The 20,496-nt window shown below is 37.5% G+C and overlaps 1 protein-coding gene across 2 annotated transcripts in view; it reads right to left on the bottom strand.

Annotated features, from left to right (window-relative positions):
* Window positions 1–333: 333 nt before the first annotated feature.
* Window positions 334–20,496, bottom strand: part of PDE3B (phosphodiesterase 3B) — a 59,643-nt gene continuing 39,480 nt past the window's right edge. The window contains exons 6-16 of one of the 2 annotated variants that reach the window (XM_070763852.1): window positions 18,313–18,517; window positions 16,361–16,437; window positions 15,483–15,607; window positions 14,282–14,419; window positions 13,362–13,473; window positions 11,655–11,768; window positions 10,450–10,643; window positions 6,728–6,931; window positions 3,504–3,662; window positions 2,173–2,407; window positions 334–1,553 (exon numbers count right to left, since the gene is read on the bottom strand). In XM_070763852.1, coding sequence (XP_070619953.1) covers window positions 1,348–1,553; window positions 2,173–2,407; window positions 3,504–3,662; window positions 6,728–6,931; window positions 10,450–10,643; window positions 11,655–11,768; window positions 13,362–13,473; window positions 14,282–14,419; window positions 15,483–15,607; window positions 16,361–16,437; window positions 18,313–18,517 — 1,769 coding nt within the window. In that variant the 3' untranslated portion in view covers window positions 334–1,347. The remainder of the gene's footprint in view (window positions 1,554–2,172; window positions 2,408–3,503; window positions 3,663–6,727; window positions 6,932–10,449; window positions 10,644–11,654; window positions 11,769–13,361; window positions 13,474–14,281; window positions 14,420–15,482; window positions 15,608–16,360; window positions 16,438–18,312; window positions 18,518–20,496) is intronic. The other variant, XM_070763863.1, reaches the window with a different exon arrangement.

Genomic DNA, 20,496 nt, shown 5'->3' with positions numbered 1-20,496 from the left:
ACAAATTTTCCTAGGAAACACAAAGTTATCTCAGACTAGCACTGATCACCTGATTCCCTTATAATATTGGGTGGTGATAATAGGAGATTATTATGAGCCATCAAATATTACTCCATTTAAAGGAAAGAAAAAAATAATTGCTAATTACTTATTGGCTCCAGATGAAATAGAACAGTTTGGTTGCAATTAAAAATACAATTCTGGAACAACTTTAGATCTATCTGCCACATTCAGATACAAATAGATATTTTATAAAAAGTAAAATTGAAACTTGGTTAACATAAAATAGATCAGGGTAATTGATTTTATGAGAATATAGTAATGTTTCCTTCAAGCTTTTCCTATTAAAATTTATTCAATAATATTTCTGATATGTTAGATATCATGTGACTAAAACTGAGTTTAGAACATTTATACAAAACCATTTTTTAATTTTTATGAAGATTATATACAGAGCAGAATATCTAGCATTAGGATAAGCCTGTAAATATAAAATCTGCTGTGCCATGTTTTTAAACATGAATCCTGAGAAAGAGTGGAACATATTTATAACATTGACTAGACTAAAATTCTGTAATTATTAAAATAGTTAAATAGCTTGTATGTTCCATTACAGAACAATGAGAGGAAGGAAAGGCAACAGGGTATATTTAGCAAATTAGCCTGAATATTCATTGGAAACCTGTACATTTTTAGAAAAATAAAATTGCAGGCTATCTGCCACAGTAAAAACAAAAGCACCAAACAGATGCAGAGAAAATTCAATTTTAACCATAAAGATCTGGCCATTCTGGTTGCAGCCATCTAATGGTTAAATCAATCCAACAACTTCATTAACAAAACTCTTGCAAATTAAATTTATGGGAACTGCTTATTGACAGGCACAGTGATTTTAAGGCTTGCATTAAAAACAAAATACCAATTCTAAAACTTCATAGGCCTTTGTCTCAAGAGCTTCTGCAAAACGGAATGTCCTTGTAACTTGGGTATTTCAGATTAATTTTCCTCTAAACTGTTAATTCCCTTTTGATATTAAAAAGTTACTTTTAGGAAGGCAGCAAAACAAGATACATGAAGACCAAGCTGGACATAAAATCTTCTCATCGTGGAATGCAGTACTGTGTTCTGTAAGTCTATGAAGTTTTTTATTTTAAATCCATATGGCAAAAGTGCATAGAAGTGTGATAATGCTAAAGAAATAAGTATCCTTTCACATTATTCAGTATACCATTTTTCATACTTCTCTCAGGTCTGTCAGTTTATAGCCAGCATTAGGGGTAAAAATATATTCTTGGGAGCAGTCTACAACACTGTTACAAAGTCTTTCCAAAGTGTTTTTTCTTGTTCTTAATGCCGTTCGTCTTCTTCATCTGCTTCCTCAATGACCTGAATCTCATCTGTTTGACATAAGGAGGTATTTTCTGAATGTTCGTTTTCTTCTGATTTATTTAATTCTTCTTCTTCAATTATTTTCTTCCACATTTTATGGTTTTCATTCAAATGGTATATTAGTTGACTAAATATTTGCTGTCCGTTTTTTCTTCTTTGTAATTCTGCATAAGAAAACAATTTTTTTCAAACTCACTTCAAATAACACATTTTTAGAAAATAAACCATATGTTCAATTTATGTCCTGTTTTAAAGAAAAGGTGGAAGGGGAAAGAGAGGAGAAAGAAGAGGCGAGTAATCATTTGGAAGTTACAGGAGAAAATAAGCAAATTTCCTAGATAATGTATAATGGTGACATTCTATTGCAATATCTTCTTTTATGGAAGTACAGGTAGACCTCAACAACAGATCCTATAGTGACTATTCTAGGTTACAAGGACACTGTAAAAAGTGATTTGTGATCATTTTTCATACTCCTGACCATTGCAGCATCTTCATGGTCACATAATCAAAATTCAGTTGCTTGGCAATTGTTTCATACTTATGATGGTTGCAGTGTACTGGGGACCATGTGATCATTTGGACAAAGTCAATGGAGAAGCCAGATTCACTTAACAACTGTGTCACTAACTTAACAACTGTAATGATTAACTTAACAATTGAGGCAAGAAAAGTTGTAAAAATGGGGAGAAAGTCACTTAACAAACGTCTCACTTGGTAACTCAAAAGTCGAGGATTACGTATAACTGAAATAAAATTGTTCAAAAAAGAATTTATTCTTACTTGTTCCTAAATCTTCCATTTCGTCTTCGCTATCCTCTTCTGCATCACAATCTTCAGAGCTTTCCCTCTCCTCTTTTTCAATCCACCTGCCTGGAAGCAAGCCGGCTGCATCGTAAGAATTGCAAAGAGGACCAACAATGTCGGTAATAAAAGATTCTTGTAATTTGGCAAGTTGAGGAGCATGTCGGTTCATAAAAGGGCTGACAGGTAGCCCCAGGTTTGCTTCTTCATCTCCCTGGAAATTTATACATTTGAAGCACTTAGAACAGATCGGACAGAAAGCGAGAAGTAAAAAAAAGGGACTACTTCCCATAATCTTATCTAGTGTTACAAAGAGCCAAAATAACTACATCTTTGCTTTTAAATGGCATTACACTTAGACATTTTCTAAACAGATGAAATAGGATATAAAAGATGAACACGTTCTATGATCAACTTATCTTTACACAAAAAAATCGGTCTAATAGAGGAATAGGTAGCTTGCAGGCTTTTTATTACTTATATTCTGGTTTTGGTAGAGATCCCACGGTAAAAGAATAGATACCCTATCTGGGTCAGGAGGTTCTTCTCACAGTCACTCATGCCCTTATCACCTCCCGGTTAGACTATTGCAACACACTCTACATGGGGTTACCCCTGAAAAGTATTCAGAGACTACAACTGGTCCAGAATGCAGCTGCGTGAGCTGTTGTGTGTGCACCTAGGTACACCCACATCACACCAACTCTCCGTGAACTGCACTGGCTCCCAATCAGTCTCTGGATGCAAATCAAGGTTTTAGTTATCACCTATAAAGTCCTACATGTCTTAGGGCTAGACTATCTTTGAGACCGCCTTCTACCGCATAGCTCACAAAATTGGCAATATCCAGGTCCTGTCAGCTAAACAGTGTCAGTTGGCGGTTGCTGGGGGAGGGCTTTCTCTGTGGTGGCTCCAGCTCTCTGGAACCAGCTACCTCCTGAGATCTGTACTGCTCCCACCCTACTGGCCTTCCAGAAAGCTGTAAAGACCTGGCTTTTCTGGTAGGCCTGGGGCTGTTGATCAAATGATGCACCATCTAGATCTGGCCATAAAAGATATGCATGGTTTTATTATGGGTTTTACATTGTCTTTTAAAATTGTTCCTTTTTAGATATTTTAATACTAATATGTTTGTTCTTTTTGACTGTGAGCCACCCAGAATCCTTAGGGGTGGGTGGCATACAAATACAAATCAACTAACTAACTAACTAACTTACATATTTTAACATTCAATTTTATGCATATAGTCTTTCCATGTACAAGATTATTTGCATTATTTTCTCATATATGTTCTGTTTACACAAGTTTACCTGTTCATAAAATTCATTAATAATGCCCTCTGTCCATTTCAGGTGTAAATCTCTAACTTTGGTTGGACCATTGATATCTGCAAGCTTGATGCATATCTGACATATTAACAGTCGATCGCTCTCATTGCTCCATTCAATACCATGCCCATTCATGTTTACCTATTTAGAAGGGAGACAAAGGCATAAATTAAACAATTTCTTCAAACCCTTCATAGCTTTCATATATAAATTTAAAACATTTTGTAATTTGAACTAATTCTTAGATATATGGCTACTTCCAAGGAAGAAGGCATGGGTTCACACTTAGTTGTGATTTAAGTATCACTGAATGCAGTATACTGAACGTCTGCCTGCCTGCCTGCCTGCCTATCTATCTAAAGTATTTTTAAAGAATTTTGCTGTTGACATATATCCCCTTGCTCATGTCTGGCATTTGCATTTAATACTTGCAGAAAAAAACCCACTGCATTCAGCAAATAATTAAAAACACACCATGCACTGAAATTTATTTATGTTCAGTTACCTGTATATATATTTGTGTAAGACAATAATAACTACATCGCATTAGCCAACCTGACAGCCACTCTTCAAGGAATCTTATAGCATACTCATAAATCTTCATTGATTTCCTGAATAACAGCAAAGAAAGGACCTGCTTGACCTTAAGAAACAAAAAATGCCACCTCCTTCCAGGCATAAAAATACTCAATATGACTACTTGGCCTGTATTAATTGGGCAGGCGGATCCTACGTGGAGGAGGAAGCACCCCCAAAAACTAACCTATTAAGGGTATTTTAAGTAATGTCCCGCATATTGAAATGGGCCCAGAACTCAAAGCAACAATGAGGTACTGGTTTCAATCAGTCTGGAAGTAAAGGATTATGTTTACTTCATACTGTAACTTTTCCCTATTATCGCTCAGATGACCCTATTACAGAATTCACTGATATGCGTAGATTAAGAATATATATACTGTATATATATGCACATCTTCCAGTGTGATATATATTATTTCCTTACCACATTTTAAATTAATTAGCCAGTCACTATTGTATATAAAAGAATAAAAAAACAAACCAGCTCTCATATAGGGCAATATATTAAACAGTCTAGAATTTGGATTACTCCAAAACAAGTGGAGAATATCACTGCTATGCTACGTAGCTTACAAATAATTAAAGTGCCAATTCCTGTGAAGATAATTCATCTGAGCAAGAATCTCTTAAGAGGTTCAACATCTTTCTGATGATTAATTGAACTGAGGCCAACTGTTCTTTCCAGAATAAAAATCTTAATCAAATCCCCAGTGCATAAATATCTGTTACACCAAACAACCGCTTGGTGAATGGGCATTATTAAGATTTCATTATCATTATTTGTAACTTCAGAATTTCATTCCCCCTGATATCACTGCTGATCCCATCTCTAGATTATAAATGGAAACTGCAGTTTAATGTTTCCAAATGTAAAATAATGCACTTGGGGAAAAGGAATCCTCAATCTGAGTATTGTATTGGCAGTTCTGTGTTAGCAAAAACTTCAGAAAAGAAGGATTTAGGGGTAGTGATTTCTGACAGTCTCAAAATGGGTGAGCAGTGTGGTCAGGCGGTAGGAAAAGCAAATAGGATGCTTGGCTGCATAGCTAGAGGTATAACAAGCAGGAAGAGGGAGATTGTGACCCCACTATATAGAGCACTGGTGAGATCACATTTGGAATACTGTGTTCAGTTCTGGAGACCTTACCTTCAAAAAGATATTGACAAAATTGAACGGGTCCAAAGACGGGCTACAAGAATGGTGGAAGGTCTTAAGCATAAAACTTATCAGGGAAGACTTAATGAAATCAATCTGTATAGTTTGGAGGACAGAAGGGAAAGGGGGGACATGATCGAAACATTTAAATATGTTAAAGGGTTAGATAAGATTCAGAAAGGAAGTGTTTTTAATAAGAAAGTGAACACAAGAACAACGGGGCGCAATTTGAGGTTAGTTGGGGGAAAGATCAGAAGCAACATGAAAAAATATTATTTTACTGAAAGAGCAGTAGATCCTTGGAACAAACTTCAAGACGTGGTTGGTAAATCCACAGTAACTGAATTTAAACATGCCTGGGATAAACATATATCCATCCTAAGATAAAATACAGGAAATAGTATAAGGGCAGATTAGATGGACCATGAGGTCTTTTTATGCCGTCAATCTTCTATGTTTCTATGTTTCTATAAATTATATGTCTGATTAAATGAATTATAAGATTAGAAAAGCAAAATCACAATAAATTTGTGCTTTTTCCCTTTTTTATTGGTTATCCTTGTTCTTTATTTCTATTCTAAGAGATGAACAAATTTGTAATCCACTACATTTGATCAATAATTATGAATTTGGCATGTCAAAGTGAATTAGTATATAATAGCTATCATTCCCCCCAATAACAATGCAAAATATGCAATCTATGATTTAGGGCCAGGCCATATAACAGTGCACAATGCAAAAACAGGTACAGGGAGATAGTGTAGTTGGCATCACAGTCTTAACTGAAGCCAAAGTTTTTTGGCTATAGAAGGAAATTGGCTTAGAAATTTTTGAAAACATTTCTAACAGATAGAACTAATGACCTAATTTAACTTTTTTTACAGCAAGTATATTAAAGGCTATCTGCACCATTCTAGGAAGTACTGGTGGCCTTGGAAGATCACTATAGAGGAATTATTGTGATATCCATCCTAACCCTTCTTGCACTACTATCTAAATATGTGAGGCTTATTCTACCCCACAGGAGGACTATTTTTCTTCCTGATTTTATATTGTTCTATATTCAAGGAATTCTTAATGCAATGTAAAAGTATGCAAGAACAAATAAAATATGTGACAGCCATATGAGGAATTACTTCGTCAACTTACCCCAATGTAACACAGTAAAAAGCCATTCAAAACCTATTTATATTTGGCTAAAATGTGAATTATATTGGTCTTTATGCAGATTAAGCACCTGTATATGTGAAGCAAATTGGTTATATTTTGGTTTGATTAATTTAACTGTGTTCTGTATTTTTCATTTATTTATAAACTTTTATATACTTTAAGGAACATAAATTAATAAGCAAATACTTAAATAAATAGTATTCAATATTGATTAAACCATATAACATACAAACTGTACATGTACTATTCTATACATTTCTATAAATATAATGGATAAATAATATTAAGTAGAACAACAAACCTTGGCATTAAATTCAGCAAGAAAATCAAAATGTTTCTTGAGATCTGTCGCAAGGATTGCTTCAATCACTAAGAATCGAAATTGTTTGAACTGCATGTGATCAAGATTAGACAGAAAATTGTATTCCGGTAGTGATAAGAAGAGGCTCCATGCAGAGGCTGCATGATGATTTTCTAGAACTGACCTATCATTGTACAACACAGCCTGAAAAATAATTAGTACAAATATTTTAAAGGTTATCATTTGACAAAACCATAGTAGCCAATTTATTTTATCACTGAGAAATTGAATGAAGTGGCTACAGGAAATATTATGCTAAGCAATTAGATATACATCTCTAAATAAAAACACCACCTGAGTTGGACCTAGCACACATAAACTTAAGTTTATTTTCCTACTCTTAAGGAAGAACCATAAATCATCATCAAATAAACCATAGAATCATCTACTTAGTCATTTGTCTCCACCTTCTTGAAATGAGAGAGAAAAGCTGAAACAGGGAGAGGGAAGCTTAAAAACAAATCTTAAAAGCACAGATTTTTGGTGAAAAAGAGAAAGAGCCAAACAATATTAAGAGAGTGAAAAAAGAGCTAAAACAACTACAGTCCTTCTGTGATCTGGCTATCTTAGCATTGATTCACAGCGATTATGGTGTGTCATTTGTCAACCCTCAGGTGTGCAACTAAATTGTGGAGACAAAACAATCTGTAATAATTATAGCTGTCTCACTAAGCAACTTTGATGTTTTACCTCTAGTCATGGAAAAAAAGGGGTCAAATGGCACATTAAGGGCACAAGTAATGTTACTGCTCATCCTGCTGCACAGTTGCTTTGCAGTCTGAATGTCCCAGTATGATATCATAATAAATATGGATATAAAGAATTAAATATGGGTAAAAGGACCAACATTTATGGTAAAATTTGGAATATCCTTCCCTGAGAACTGCAAGGTTCCTTATCTTCCCAGCCTTCCAATAAGCCTTAAAGATCTGACTTTTCTCAGAAGCTCTAACCTGGAGCCCAGGAAAGTTTTTGTGGATGTGTGTGGTGTGGGTTGCCTTTAGGACACCAGGATTTTTTGTGCTTTGTTTTACTGTTTTTACTTTTTGTTTATTGGTTTATTAAGCGGGACAAATTTCATTTCAATTGCTCCTGGGCTTCAAAGAAATTATCTGAAATTGAAACATTTTAATGGACTTTCTGATGTTCAGATTATTTCCTGCTGAGATTGATGAATAAAGCTAAAGATCCAATTTGGATGGTTCCAAAGGCTCATAGTTTTCAAAAGATTCTTGAATATAAGAGTTGTTGAGGCTCTGGTCTTACTTTAGAATGAGATTCCAAAGATGCTTTTTTCAAGAGGCAACTAGACTTTTTTGTTTTTTACTTTGAAGAACATTCTTTGAATTGTATGGGAGTTCGAACAGATTTTCAGGAAAAAAATTGCAGACTACAGGAACCATCTGCACTTCAATTTGAGATGCAGACAACACAAAGTCATCCCCAAGAGCCTGAGCTTGTCTTCAACACTAAAGGGACAAAGGGCAGAAAACATCCTGTAGGCAAAATAAGGCTCTAAATCCATTTATACCACACAGGTGACCCTAAGGACACAGATAATCCTGCAGGTGGCCTCAAGGACTGGCTAAAAGAATGACCAGCTAACTGTAATGAATATGAATCTTTCTATTCCCTACCATCCAGTCCAGGGGTGGGTTCTACTTACTTTCCCCCCACCAGTTCATATCATGACGGTAGTGGACGCACATCTGCATGTGCAGAAGCCTTTGTGCATGTACAGAGGTTTTTTGCAATTTGCAGCGACCGGAGGACCGGTTCGGAAGTGTGGACCACCTGTCATTACTGCCAATTTGGTGAGCAGCGCCAAATTGCCACTACCAGTTCTAAAGAAGCGTCTCAGCCAGCAGCAACCCACCTCTGATCCAGTCAGAGCTGAAGAAGCATCTTGGATGAGAAAGCACTTTTGGGACAACCATGACCTGGATGACTGAGAAACTCCATAGATTGCATTGAGATAAAACAGCTTGTTGATTCTTCCAAGTACCCTTCCCAGCCTCTTATAATCAATATTACAGCCCGATTGTCATAGGAATCATTAGTGATGCAGGCATTATGGGGATATGCTTAACCTCATGTATACTCTAATGGGAACTGAGCTGCCTATAACTAGCCAGTTCCTGGGATTATTACTGTGTCACCAGAATGTGCAGAAGCTATGAAAAATGCAAATCTCATCATAGAAATAATTAGGAAAGGGACTGAAAATAAAACAAATGATAATGCAGTTCCCTCACAAAAATTGACACCCATCTACAGAGGTGAGCTGCTGCTGGAATTCCTAATTGTGCGCAGCCTCACGGCTCTGGAACACGAGTGCATGATTGAGCGCAATTATACTTCCAGCACCTGTGCAGGTAACAAAATTGCACACAGGGACGCACATATGGGCCTGTTTTGGCAAGGCTTTTTTGCATGCAGAAATGCAAAAAACCTCACCGAAACGCACCCTTACACGCGTTCTGTGTGTGATTTTGCTGCTTGCACAGGCTCAGGAAGCGTAATTGCGCTTAATCCCACACTCACGTTCTAGAGGCATGGGACTGTGCGCAATTAGGCGTTCCAGCAGCAGCCCACCTCTGCCCATCTATCTCTGAAATATTGTGTACATTTCTGGTTGCCACACTGAAATTAAAATGATTAAGAAATTCAAATGCATTTCCTATAAGAAAAGCTACATTGTCTAGGACTACTGAAGTTGAAAAAGTGATTGACGAAGGGTGTATAAAATCACTCATAGCATGGATAAAGTGGGCAGAAAGAAATTTTCCTATTTTCCTAAAAACCGTAGGACCAGGAACCATCTAATTAAGTTGATGGGAAAGAGATTTAGAACTACTACTATAGCAGCAGCCACAAAAACCCTTCACATATTTGTATATAATTAACTTCTGAAATTCATTATCCCAAAATGCATTATCCCATTTTGTAAACTAGATTATCAGACCCTTGGAGGCCTTGGTCTCCAGCTGCAGCTGCTAAATGCCAGTAATAAATTTCTCTTCATCTACAATTTCATCAGAGATGAGAGGGCAAAGCTGGCTTGCATTACCAACACTTGGATGGATGCAGAGAGAGGTGTTTTCCCATTCTGAATGTGGCCATCTAAGATTGGGTTCACCTGCAAGCCCATGGCAGGAGAGCAGAGATGGCAATAATCATGCAGAAACTCTATAGAGTCACTGTTCACAAACAATTGGGCGTGAGGTCTTGTTCTTCAGAGAAAAGTTGGTACTGATGCTGTTGTACCATCTTCTGTATAGCCCATCTCTTCTTGAGGTGCTTAACTGCATTTCTGGGCCGGCAGTGTGACCTCCTACTGGCTTCGCCATTGACTTTACCTGTGGGAAGCTAGCAGGGAAGATCCAAATGGTGATCAAGTAACTGTGGGACACTGCAATTGTCGTAACTACAAGCTGTTTGCCAAGTGCCTAAATTGCAATCACGTAACCTTGGGAATGTTGCAATGGCCACAACTTCAAGTTTCTCTGATTCAGTACCATCACAACTTTGAACAGGTGCTGAATATACTGCTCTGCGAATATAAAACTTAAAATAATAGAATTGCTGGAAATCTGATTATATAATTCTAAAATTTAATAGTTAGCATACATGACTTCATATTATACAGAAAATGATCCTACCTGTGGAGCATTTGTTGCTACCAGAAAAGCATTTGTCCGACCAGGATGATCAAAATCATGCATGGCTGCTGCTACATATAAAGCCATTAATTCTAAGGCTGGAATATTTGATGCTAAACATCCGTAGTTTTCATCTACAACAGGACAGCTTTTGGAGGAAACATAGGCAACATGGCCCAGTGAAATATCACTTTCTATATCCAAAACAATAAGCACAAAAATAACATTTTTTAAAATATTCAGAATTTTTATAAACATTTTCAGCATGTCAAGCTATCTATAGGTCTCACTGTGCTGGATCCAATTCAATATTTCCTCAGTCAGGACTCTTATCAGAGTAGAACTTTTGATTCTGCAGAGCTTTTGTTGAAGCTCCTGTAAATTACATCAACCTCCGAGACAAACTTTCCAGCACCAGTGGGAGAAGGCACAAGTGATATATACTGCTCAAAAAAAATAAAGGGAACACTCAAATAACACATCCTAGATTTGAATGAATGAAATATTCTCATTGAATATTTCATTTGCACAGCTATTCCATTTGCACAACAGCATGTAAAATTGATTGTCAATCAGTGTTGCTTCCTAAGAGGATAGTTAGATTTCACAGAAGTTTGAGTTACTTGAAGTTATATTCTGTTGTTTAAGTTTTCCCTTTATTTTTTTGAGCAGTGCAAATTAAAAAATATATACCTTAGCATCACAGTTCACATTACATAATATTGAAGAATTCATTCAATTCATGCAATGCTAAAAATAACAGAATGTACTAAAGAGGTATATAATAATTGAAACAGGATGTTGAATACTCTTTCATTTTTCCAGGGGAATAATTTTAAAAAGCTCTAATTAAATTAAAGACTTCAAGTATTTTTAGTCTGAGGCGTTTACTTTAATAATTAAATAAAGAAATATTACTCTAATGTATTTTAGTTGCTGGAAACATGCTGACCAATCATGCTGACCACTGCAGTAAAATATAGGCCTTATTCAGGAGAAGGGTTCCAAATGAAAACAGTTTACTTGGCTAAGAAGTAAAGTCTGTCAGCAATTATCCAATCAGTTTCCTAAAATCTGATTGTTTATAAATGCCACTAAATTTAGTTTCAAGCAGCCAGTCTTCAGACAAGTGTATATTTACTTCAAGTACATTCATTTTACTCTATCAGACACGGCCTCCTTGTGGAATAACACTACAGACATACCCCTGCTGGTTTCTCTCTCAGAGTCACTGTCTATTTGCTGAAATCCAGGAATTGGTCTTGTTGTAAGATACCATACAGCATGAAGAACATCTGTTGCATGTATTCGATTGTGATCTAAAATAATAGAGTTTTTATTAAATGTAAACTTGCCGTGATATATGAAGACTCAATAACCCAAGGAAACATAAGACACAGGCAAAGATAAAATTGTAATTCAAGAAAAAGGGCCTCACAAGATAGCTGTATTCTCCCCTCACATTAAACAATTTGCATACCAGTTCTCCATCAGTTAACAGATCGCCAGAATTTCAAATTCAACAGCTTAATTGCAGGGGGATTTTTTACTAGGCTCAATGTGTCAAAGAAGTTTCATCCAGGTAGAATTGTCTGGAAGTTGAATCATAGCAACTGGACTTCTTTTTTTAATTTTTTGGGAAATACTTTGCTGCTTATCAGTCTGAAGAAGCTACTTGGATAAGCAGAAAAACATTTTAAACCAAAAAGAAAAGAATTCTAATTGCTATGACTTAACTAGACTCCATATTCTTGGCTCAATGAGAATTTAATTCCTATCTCTCCTTAACATTTTTTTAGATTAACAAAAACTTACACATATTTGATTTTATCTATTTTTCTTCTCATTACTTTTTAAAATCTATTTTTGTCACATAGTTAATAAGATTAAGAAAAAAATAAAAGAAACAGAAATAATATTCTATTAAATTACAATAATAGTTCCTTACAAATAAATATAAATAAATAAATAAATAAATACTTTATTGTCATTGTATGTATATACACAGTATACCCATGCAATGAACTTCGTATGACGCTAAAGACCAATCTCAACATACATAACAATCCTAAAGAACATGCTCAACTCACCACAATTTCCCACCTGAACCATCTAACATCCACACAACAGACCAAGTAGTATTGTCCAGCAGTTCACTGATAGTGACCCCCTAGTACATTGTTGTTAAGTGCAATTATAGCTCTGGGGAAACTATTCAGAAAAATGTGTGGTTCAAGTTTTAATTGTTCTGTATCTTCTGCCAGAAGGCAGTAGTCCAAAAAGATTATAAGCAGGATGAGAAAAGTCTCTGAGAAAGTTGTGCACCTTTCTAAAACAGTGAGATGTGAAGATATCATCCAGGGCTGGTAGCGGGAGCCCAATGGTAGTTCTGGGCAGTTCTAATGATTCTCGGTAAAGCTTTTTTATCCTCTACAGAGCTTCTCCCATACCATGCAAGAATGCCATATGTTAGGACGCTCTCAATGGTGCTGCGATAGTAGGACAACAATAGATGCTGAGATAGATTTATCTTCCGAAGTATTGTTAGGAAGTACAGCCTCTTTTGTGCCTTCTTCACCAGCATGTTAACATTCATAATCCATGAGATGTCCTCTGTGATATGAATACCCAGAAATTTAAAACTACCAACCCTCTCTACCTCTTCTCCATTTATGTACAATGGTAAATGTACATCTTTCTTCTTCCTGAAGTCAAGTTCTTTAGTTTTTTTGTGTTAAGTGTAAGATTATTTTCTTTGCACCACGATGTCAGCACTTGTACTTCGTTTCTGTAAGCAAACTCATTGTTCTTATTAATCAGCCCCACCACTGTCGTATCGTCTCATAATATAATAAAACTCAATGGAAGTCTCAAATTAATAAATTAGCCTAATTTTGTTAACTATTACTCACAGGGAATGTCTCGATAACCATTTTCTAGTGCTTGAAAGTAGTTCATGAACTGCTGAATTGGTATTTTGAACATTTCAAATAATCCAGTGTCTTGAAACAATGTAAATGCAACCTAAACACATAATAGACACATATGAAAACACTATGAAAAACATTTCATTTTTAAAAGATTCTTTGAGAATGGATGCTTGTTTTCCCATCTGTGTCTCTTTCTGCCAGTCCACCTTGCCAGTCCACCTTCTCTAGGGTTGAGGATCAAGAATTCCTCAGCCTTAAGAATATATAATAGGCATAGAAATGGGGCTTAACAGAAGATAGGAATCACCTTAAATTATAGCATTGAAACTATTAATGGTTTTTGTCAACATCCAATTAATATTTAATGCTAATATAACATATATTTGCTAACGAATCCTTGAGCTTTTAATTCCTACCTGATAAATCTATACAAGTCACATCTATATATGTATATGCATATTTACATACAAAAAGAGCAAATTTCAGATATATTTCAGATGAAATATTCTTGATTAATGAACTTAATTGATTTACAAAATCAATTGATCCATGTGGATATGTTAATCATTCTCTCTACTATAGAAACATACACATACAATATATACAGCAGAAAAAGCAGAAAGATTTATAATAGCTATAAGTACAGTCATTTCTACCCTATGCTAACAACAGTTTTCAATAGCTTCTTTTATTCTTATCTATTCCCCCTTCCTCCCATTCACGTAGAGCTATTTGAGGAAAAACATGGTTCAATTTGGAAAACATGTATGTTTGTTTGCAAACGTTCTACTTATTTATATCAATTCATGCATTTATATAGGAAAACAGCTTTCAAAATGTTGATATGTGTACGTTAGAAATATTCAAATAAAATAAACAGAATTTCTACAGTAGCAACAAACCTGACTAAGGATTTTTGTAGATTTATCTCCCATTTTTTGAACAAGATCAAATATTTGAAAATTCCAGATCTTCATTTCCTCCATTAATGAAATATGGTTTTCTATTAACATCTTTTCTAAAGAAGAATTCTCCTCAATCTGTGACATAAAAAACAGTAAGACTAATAAGAACATGAAGTTGAAAGTGAACATATTTTGTTATCATAAAATCAAGCTCTGTTAATCAGAATCCAACTTGGTATTATTATGGTTACACAGAATAAAGGGGCATTTGTATGTATTTGATTGTTAATATAAAATAAGATTGACTGTTCTGATGTAATTACTGTAAATTACTATGAAGCATCTTCTGGGATATATTAGAGCAAAACAATATGTAGCATTTTCAGAGAATTATTTTTTTAAGATTCACAATCTGAGATACTTTCTTCTGCCAATTTAAAATCAATATGTATATAAACATATATGCATGTATGTAGTGTAAATCTCAATCTGGGTTTTGCTGAAACAATTATTTTTTTTATTTATGTATTTTATTTTATTTTATTTTTTATGCCGCCCTTCTCCTTAGACTCGGGGTGGCTTACAATATGTTAGCAATAGCATTTTTAACAGAGCCAGAATATTGCCCCCACAATCCAGGTCCTCATTTTACCCACCTCGGAAGGATGGAAGGCTGAGTCAACCTTGAGCCGGTGATGAGATTTGAACTGCTGACCTGCAGATCTGTCAGTCAGCTTTGGTGGCTTGCAGTACTGCACTCTACCCACTGCGCCACCTCGGCTCTTATTGATACAGATACAGACATAAGTGAATCTTTTTTTTTTGTTAGCAGTGTTATAATTAAACTTTTGGAATAACTATCAACCTGCAAAAAAACAATACCGCCATAACCCATCCAAGATAATTATATCAGCACATATACAGAGCCAGAATGTTACTGCAGTTATAATGTGAGGCAAAATAATATGTAAGTCAAATAAATATATGTAAAATGTGTTTTAATATTTTTGTATACATTTACTACATCTTTTTTTATTCTGTTATTTTGAAAACTTCAAAACCTATTAAAACAAAAATCAAAGAAAATTAAATTCAGTGTTATAAAACATATAAATAGGTGAAGTATAGAAGTAGTGTTTTTACAATAAAATATCAAACCAGAGATCAAACTATCAAGGTATGTTTGAAATATACTTGCCTCAGACTGAAAATTTTTAGTTTGATCCATTTGACAACAGGGAATTTCTGTTTCTCCCAATCCACTGTGCAGTTTCTCTGCAAGATGATTGGGGTCTTTTGAAACTTTGCTGCTTTCATCTTCACCTTAAACAAGTGCACATAATATTAGTAATTTAATCAAGCAAATTTATTCAAAAACATGATTTCCTAAGCTGAATCCCGTTATATGACTTTATAAAACATACTGACATTTGAAAACATTGTAATTACTATAGACTGCTCTAAGCCTATTAAAGCAAAATATACAAATATTTTAAATAAATACTAAAATATCTTTTTAAAAAATAGCATTTCAGATGCACATGATGATGTTTAAGAATTTGCTGAAAGGTTGTCTGGTTTCCCAAACCTTAAATTAGGATGTGGGATTTTATCTGTTACTACAGTATGATTTTTTTTCTGGACATACATTGTTCTTGGTTCTTGTGTTGTTACAATATTCAGTGCAGTATACCTTTCAAATTTAATTTAAAAAATAATAATTAAATAATTGTTCATGTTCTAGTATCACCTCCTACTGTGTTGGCAAGTCCAACCATTCACTATTATGTTTTGGGGAGTGGAGGATGGGAAAAAGATTTAAAATTTCCATTTTCTATACAAGTGAACTCTACTTATGTTTTCCACTTCACACAGTTCACTGTAGTGAACACTTCTAAACTTCTAAACTGTAGTGAACACAAACTTCTAAACTGTAGTGAACACAAAACACTGTAGCTGAGATTTAAATTCATAAATGTGGATCACCTGAAGTGGTTTTTATGAATTCATATTCTCAAAGAAATAATTATTACTGAAGCAAAGGATGTTAAATATTCATGTGGACAATAAGCGTACCTGATTTTTGACTTTGACATTCTGCTACAGATTCAAATAATGAGTTTGCAACTGAGTTGAATACTTGTCGTCTGCAACTTACAGAAGAGTAAAAAAAAATATCCAGAAATGTCATTTTCAATTTGTACTGTATTTGCATTTTTCTGAATGTATTTTTCTTAAGTGTTGTATCAATGAAGAGATATTAAAACTAGTAAGATAGTAAGAGTATTACTGCTGTAACTCCAAATTGAGCACCCACCAATAACATTTTAGCTGCATTCAAGAAGAAAAGGGCTTCAAGGGAGTATAAAGGACCAAATATTTTTTCAGGTACTGTCTCACACATTTTAAGGTTATAGGAGAAGAGAGAAATGTATTTTAAAAAGTACAGGCTGATGACAATACAAAAAAATCATCATTAGAGAAAGCTTACTTAAGTTCAAATATATTCAAAAATATTTTAACTGCATACCATAACAAACAGGTTATTATTTAATATTAAAATTTTACCCAGGGGGATGGGAGTCCTAAGATGACACCCTCTATCAAATAAAGATTATTATATATGCTAATTGCTTAAACTTACCCTTAACCTACGCAGGCTCTCTGCTCCTAAAATAGCGGGTTGTGAGTCTCTCTTTGTGAAGCTGGACCTAGGAGTTCAGGTGGGCTTGTTGCTCACCTCCCAGCTGCGTGTGAACAGCCCTGTCCGTGCTACTCGAGAAGGTGGCAGGGAAGGTGGAGTTCCCAAGACTTATTGTTCTTGGGGACTTTAACACACCATCGCCTGGCAGGTCTACTGAGTTGGCATGGGAGTTCCTGGCTTCCGTGACAACCATGGACCTGACTCAAGTAATTCAGGGACTCATTAAGGGGGACACACACACACACAATATGGTATTCCTCTCAGAGCAGTTGAGCAGTGGTCTGAAATTAGGGGCCTATATATTTTACCCTTGTCATGGTCAGTTCATTTTCTGCTACGGCTTGAGTTTCAGGCTCCAATCCTTCCCCCCATGGAGGCGGGACCGATTAGGTGGTTCCGCTCCAGGCGTCTGATGGACCGAGAGGGCTTTCAGAGGGCGCTTGGGGTTCTACCGGATTGGCTTATACACATCCCCCTCGATCCACAGCTGAGTTTAGAAGACCATCTCTTGGCTGTGGCGAGTAGGGCGTTCGCACAGGTATGCCTTGTGCGTCACGTTGTGGCCCTATCTGGACAGGGAGGCATTCCCCACAGTCACTCATGCCCTTATCACCTTGAGGTTCAATTACTGCAATCCTCTCTACATGGGGCTGCCTTTGAAGAATGTTCAGAGACTACAAATTGTGCAAAATGCAGCAGTGTGAGCTATTGTGGGGCTACCAAGATCTGCCCACATATCACCATCACTCCGTGAGCTGCACTAGCTGCCAACTGGTCTCTGGGCGCAGTTCAAACTGCTGGTTATGACCTATAAAGTCTTACATGGCTTAGGACCAGACTACCTTCGAGAATATTTTCTGCCTCATGTATCCCAGCAGCCGGTTAGGTCCCACAGAGTCGGCCTTCTCCATGTCCCGTTGGTCAGACAATATCGTCTGGCAGGACCTAGGGCAAGAACCTTCTCTGTGGTGGCTCTGGCCATCTGGAACGAACTCCCTCCAGAGATATGTACTGCCCCCCCTTCCTGGTCTTTTGTAAAGCTTTGAAGACCCACCTCCGCTGGCGGGCATGGGGGCCATGAGTGATGAGATTGTCTCCAGCCGATATTATGAATGATTGAATTTGATGAATGTGTATGTCTCTATATGGGGTTCTTAACACTTCAACAATTTGTATCATTCTTTTAAAGTAAATCTTTTTGGTATATTATTGCATTTATAATGTTGTACACCACCCTGAGTCGCTTTGAGAAGGGCAGCATAGAAATCTAATTAATAAATAATAAATTAAATAAATAAATAAATAAACAAAAATAGATAATTACCTATTACAGGTATAACACGAAGATGTTCTAAATTGTTGTTGACAATCTGAAAAATTAAATGGGCTTCCCAGAGATTTATGTACATTAATAGTAGGTTTCGTAAAGACATCAGCTGTATCAGGATATTCTGCAGGTGATCGGTGGTACCCATTGGACAGAAATCCATTACTGGGTGAAATGGAAGGACTTAAATTCTGAGAAATTCCTAAACGGGAGATGAAGGAGAAAGCAAAGAAAAAAAATGTTAGAAGAATAGCACTGGTTCAACAGATGTCCTCAGGTTACAGGTAAAATCTGGAGCTCTCTGACTAGAAACCTCTTTACTGGTATACTTCTACTGAGTCAAGATCTTTATTTTCAGAAAAGCATTCTCTCCATAAGCTGCCTAAATTTTTAAAAATGCTAGCTACTGATTTTCAATATATTGTGATTTCCGCTTTTACACTTTCCATGCAGTGAACTTTTCATTAATTGTTTTTTCTGCAGTTCTGATTATCCTCTGAAGTCTGTGTCTGTCTTGTTGGGTTATAGAACCCAACTTATTACATATTACCGTACTTACCGTATTTTTCGCTCCATAAGACGCAGTTTTTTTCCTCCCAAAGTAGGATGAAAAATCAGCCACGTCTTATGGAGCGAAGATGCAGGCAGGGAGGGGGGGGAGGCGCTGGAGCAGAGGGGGGCGGCGGCGATATACTCATCTGGAGACCGCCGCCTCTGTCGCCGCCTCTCCTCTTCCCAACCCCGAAGAGAGCCGCGCCTTTCGGCCTCTGGAAGTGCTGGGCCGGGGGACGCCTCCACCCCGCAGGTTTAGGAGGCGAAGCGGCACCGGAGGAGCGTTGGCGGTTCCGAGCCTTTGGGAAGGCTACGGGAATCGCTTCAGGAGGCGGGGAGGTCTGGAAGACCCAAAACCCAGCCAGTCGCTCGCAGCCGGCCGCCGCCTGTGCAAAGTTTGGCTGCGAACTCGGCTGGCTAGCTGCTGCCTGGCCCCCTCCCTCCCGGAGGAGGGTCTCCCTTCGCACCACCAGCGGCGCTCCCCCCGCCAGCCAGCCAAGCCCCGCGCCCGCCGGAGCCGGCTCTTCGCTCTTCCCCCGCTGCCCGCTGCGTTTGCAGGAGGTGGGGAGGGTCGCCAAGGCCAGGAGGGACGCCGCTGCCCCCCCTCGGCGTCCCTCCTGGCCTTGGCGACCCTCCCCACCTCCTGCAAACTCAGCGGGCAGCGGGGGAAGAGCGAAGAGCCGGCTCCGGCGGGCGCGGGGCTTGGCTGGCTGGCGGGGGGAGCGCCGCTGGTGGTGCGAAGGGAGACCCTCCTCCGGGAGGGAGGGGGCCAGGCAGCAGCTAGCCAGCCGAGTTCGCAGCCAAACTTTGCACAGGCGGCGCCTGTCAGAGGAAGCTGCCCTGTCCCGGCCAGGATCCGGGGGCGAGGTCGCCAGGGTTTGAGGGGCCCTAAACCACCCACAGCAGAAAAACAGAAAAAATAAGGGAGAAAGAGAGAGAGAGAAAGGAAGAGGAGAGATAGAAAGGGGGAGAGAGAAAGAGGGAGAGATAGAGAAGGAGAGAGAGAAAGAGAGAGATACAAAGAGAGTGAGTGAGAGAAGGAGAGATAAGAGAGAGAAAGAAAGAGGGACAGTGAGAAAGAAAGAGAGGGACAGAGAGAAAGAAAGAGAGGGACAGAGAGAAAGAAAGAGAGGGACAGAGAGAAAGAAAGAGGGACAGAGAGAAAGAAAGAGAGGGACAGAGAGAAAGAAAGAGAGGGACAGAGAGAAAGAAAGAGGGACAGAGAGAAAGAAAGAGAGGGACAGAGAGAAAGAAAGAGGGACAGAGAGAAAGAAAGAGGGACAGAGAGAAAGAAAGAGAGGGACAGAGAGAAAGAAAGAGAGGGACAGAGAGAAAGAAAGAGAGGGACAGAGAGAAAGAAAGAGAGGGACAGAGAGAAAGAAAGAGAGGGACAGAGAGAAAGAAAGAGGGACAGAGAGAAAGAAAGAGAGGGACAGAGAGAAAGAAAGAGAGGGACAGAGAGAAAGAAAGAGGGACAGAGAGAAAGAAAGAGAAGAACAGAGAGAAAGAAAGAGAGGGTCAGAGAAAGGGAGAGGAGAGATAGAAAGGGGGAGAAAGAGGGAGAGATAGAGAAGGAGAGAGAGAAAGAGAGAGATACAAAGAGAGTGAGTGAGAGAAGGAAAGAGAAGA

Source organism: Erythrolamprus reginae, chromosome 1, assembly GCF_031021105.1.
Source record: "Erythrolamprus reginae isolate rEryReg1 chromosome 1, rEryReg1.hap1, whole genome shotgun sequence".
In the NCBI taxonomy this organism is placed as follows: domain Eukaryota; kingdom Metazoa; phylum Chordata; class Lepidosauria; order Squamata; family Dipsadidae; genus Erythrolamprus; species Erythrolamprus reginae.
Note: the sequence above shows the minus strand (reverse complement) of the source record. Positions and strands in the feature narration are given on the sequence as shown.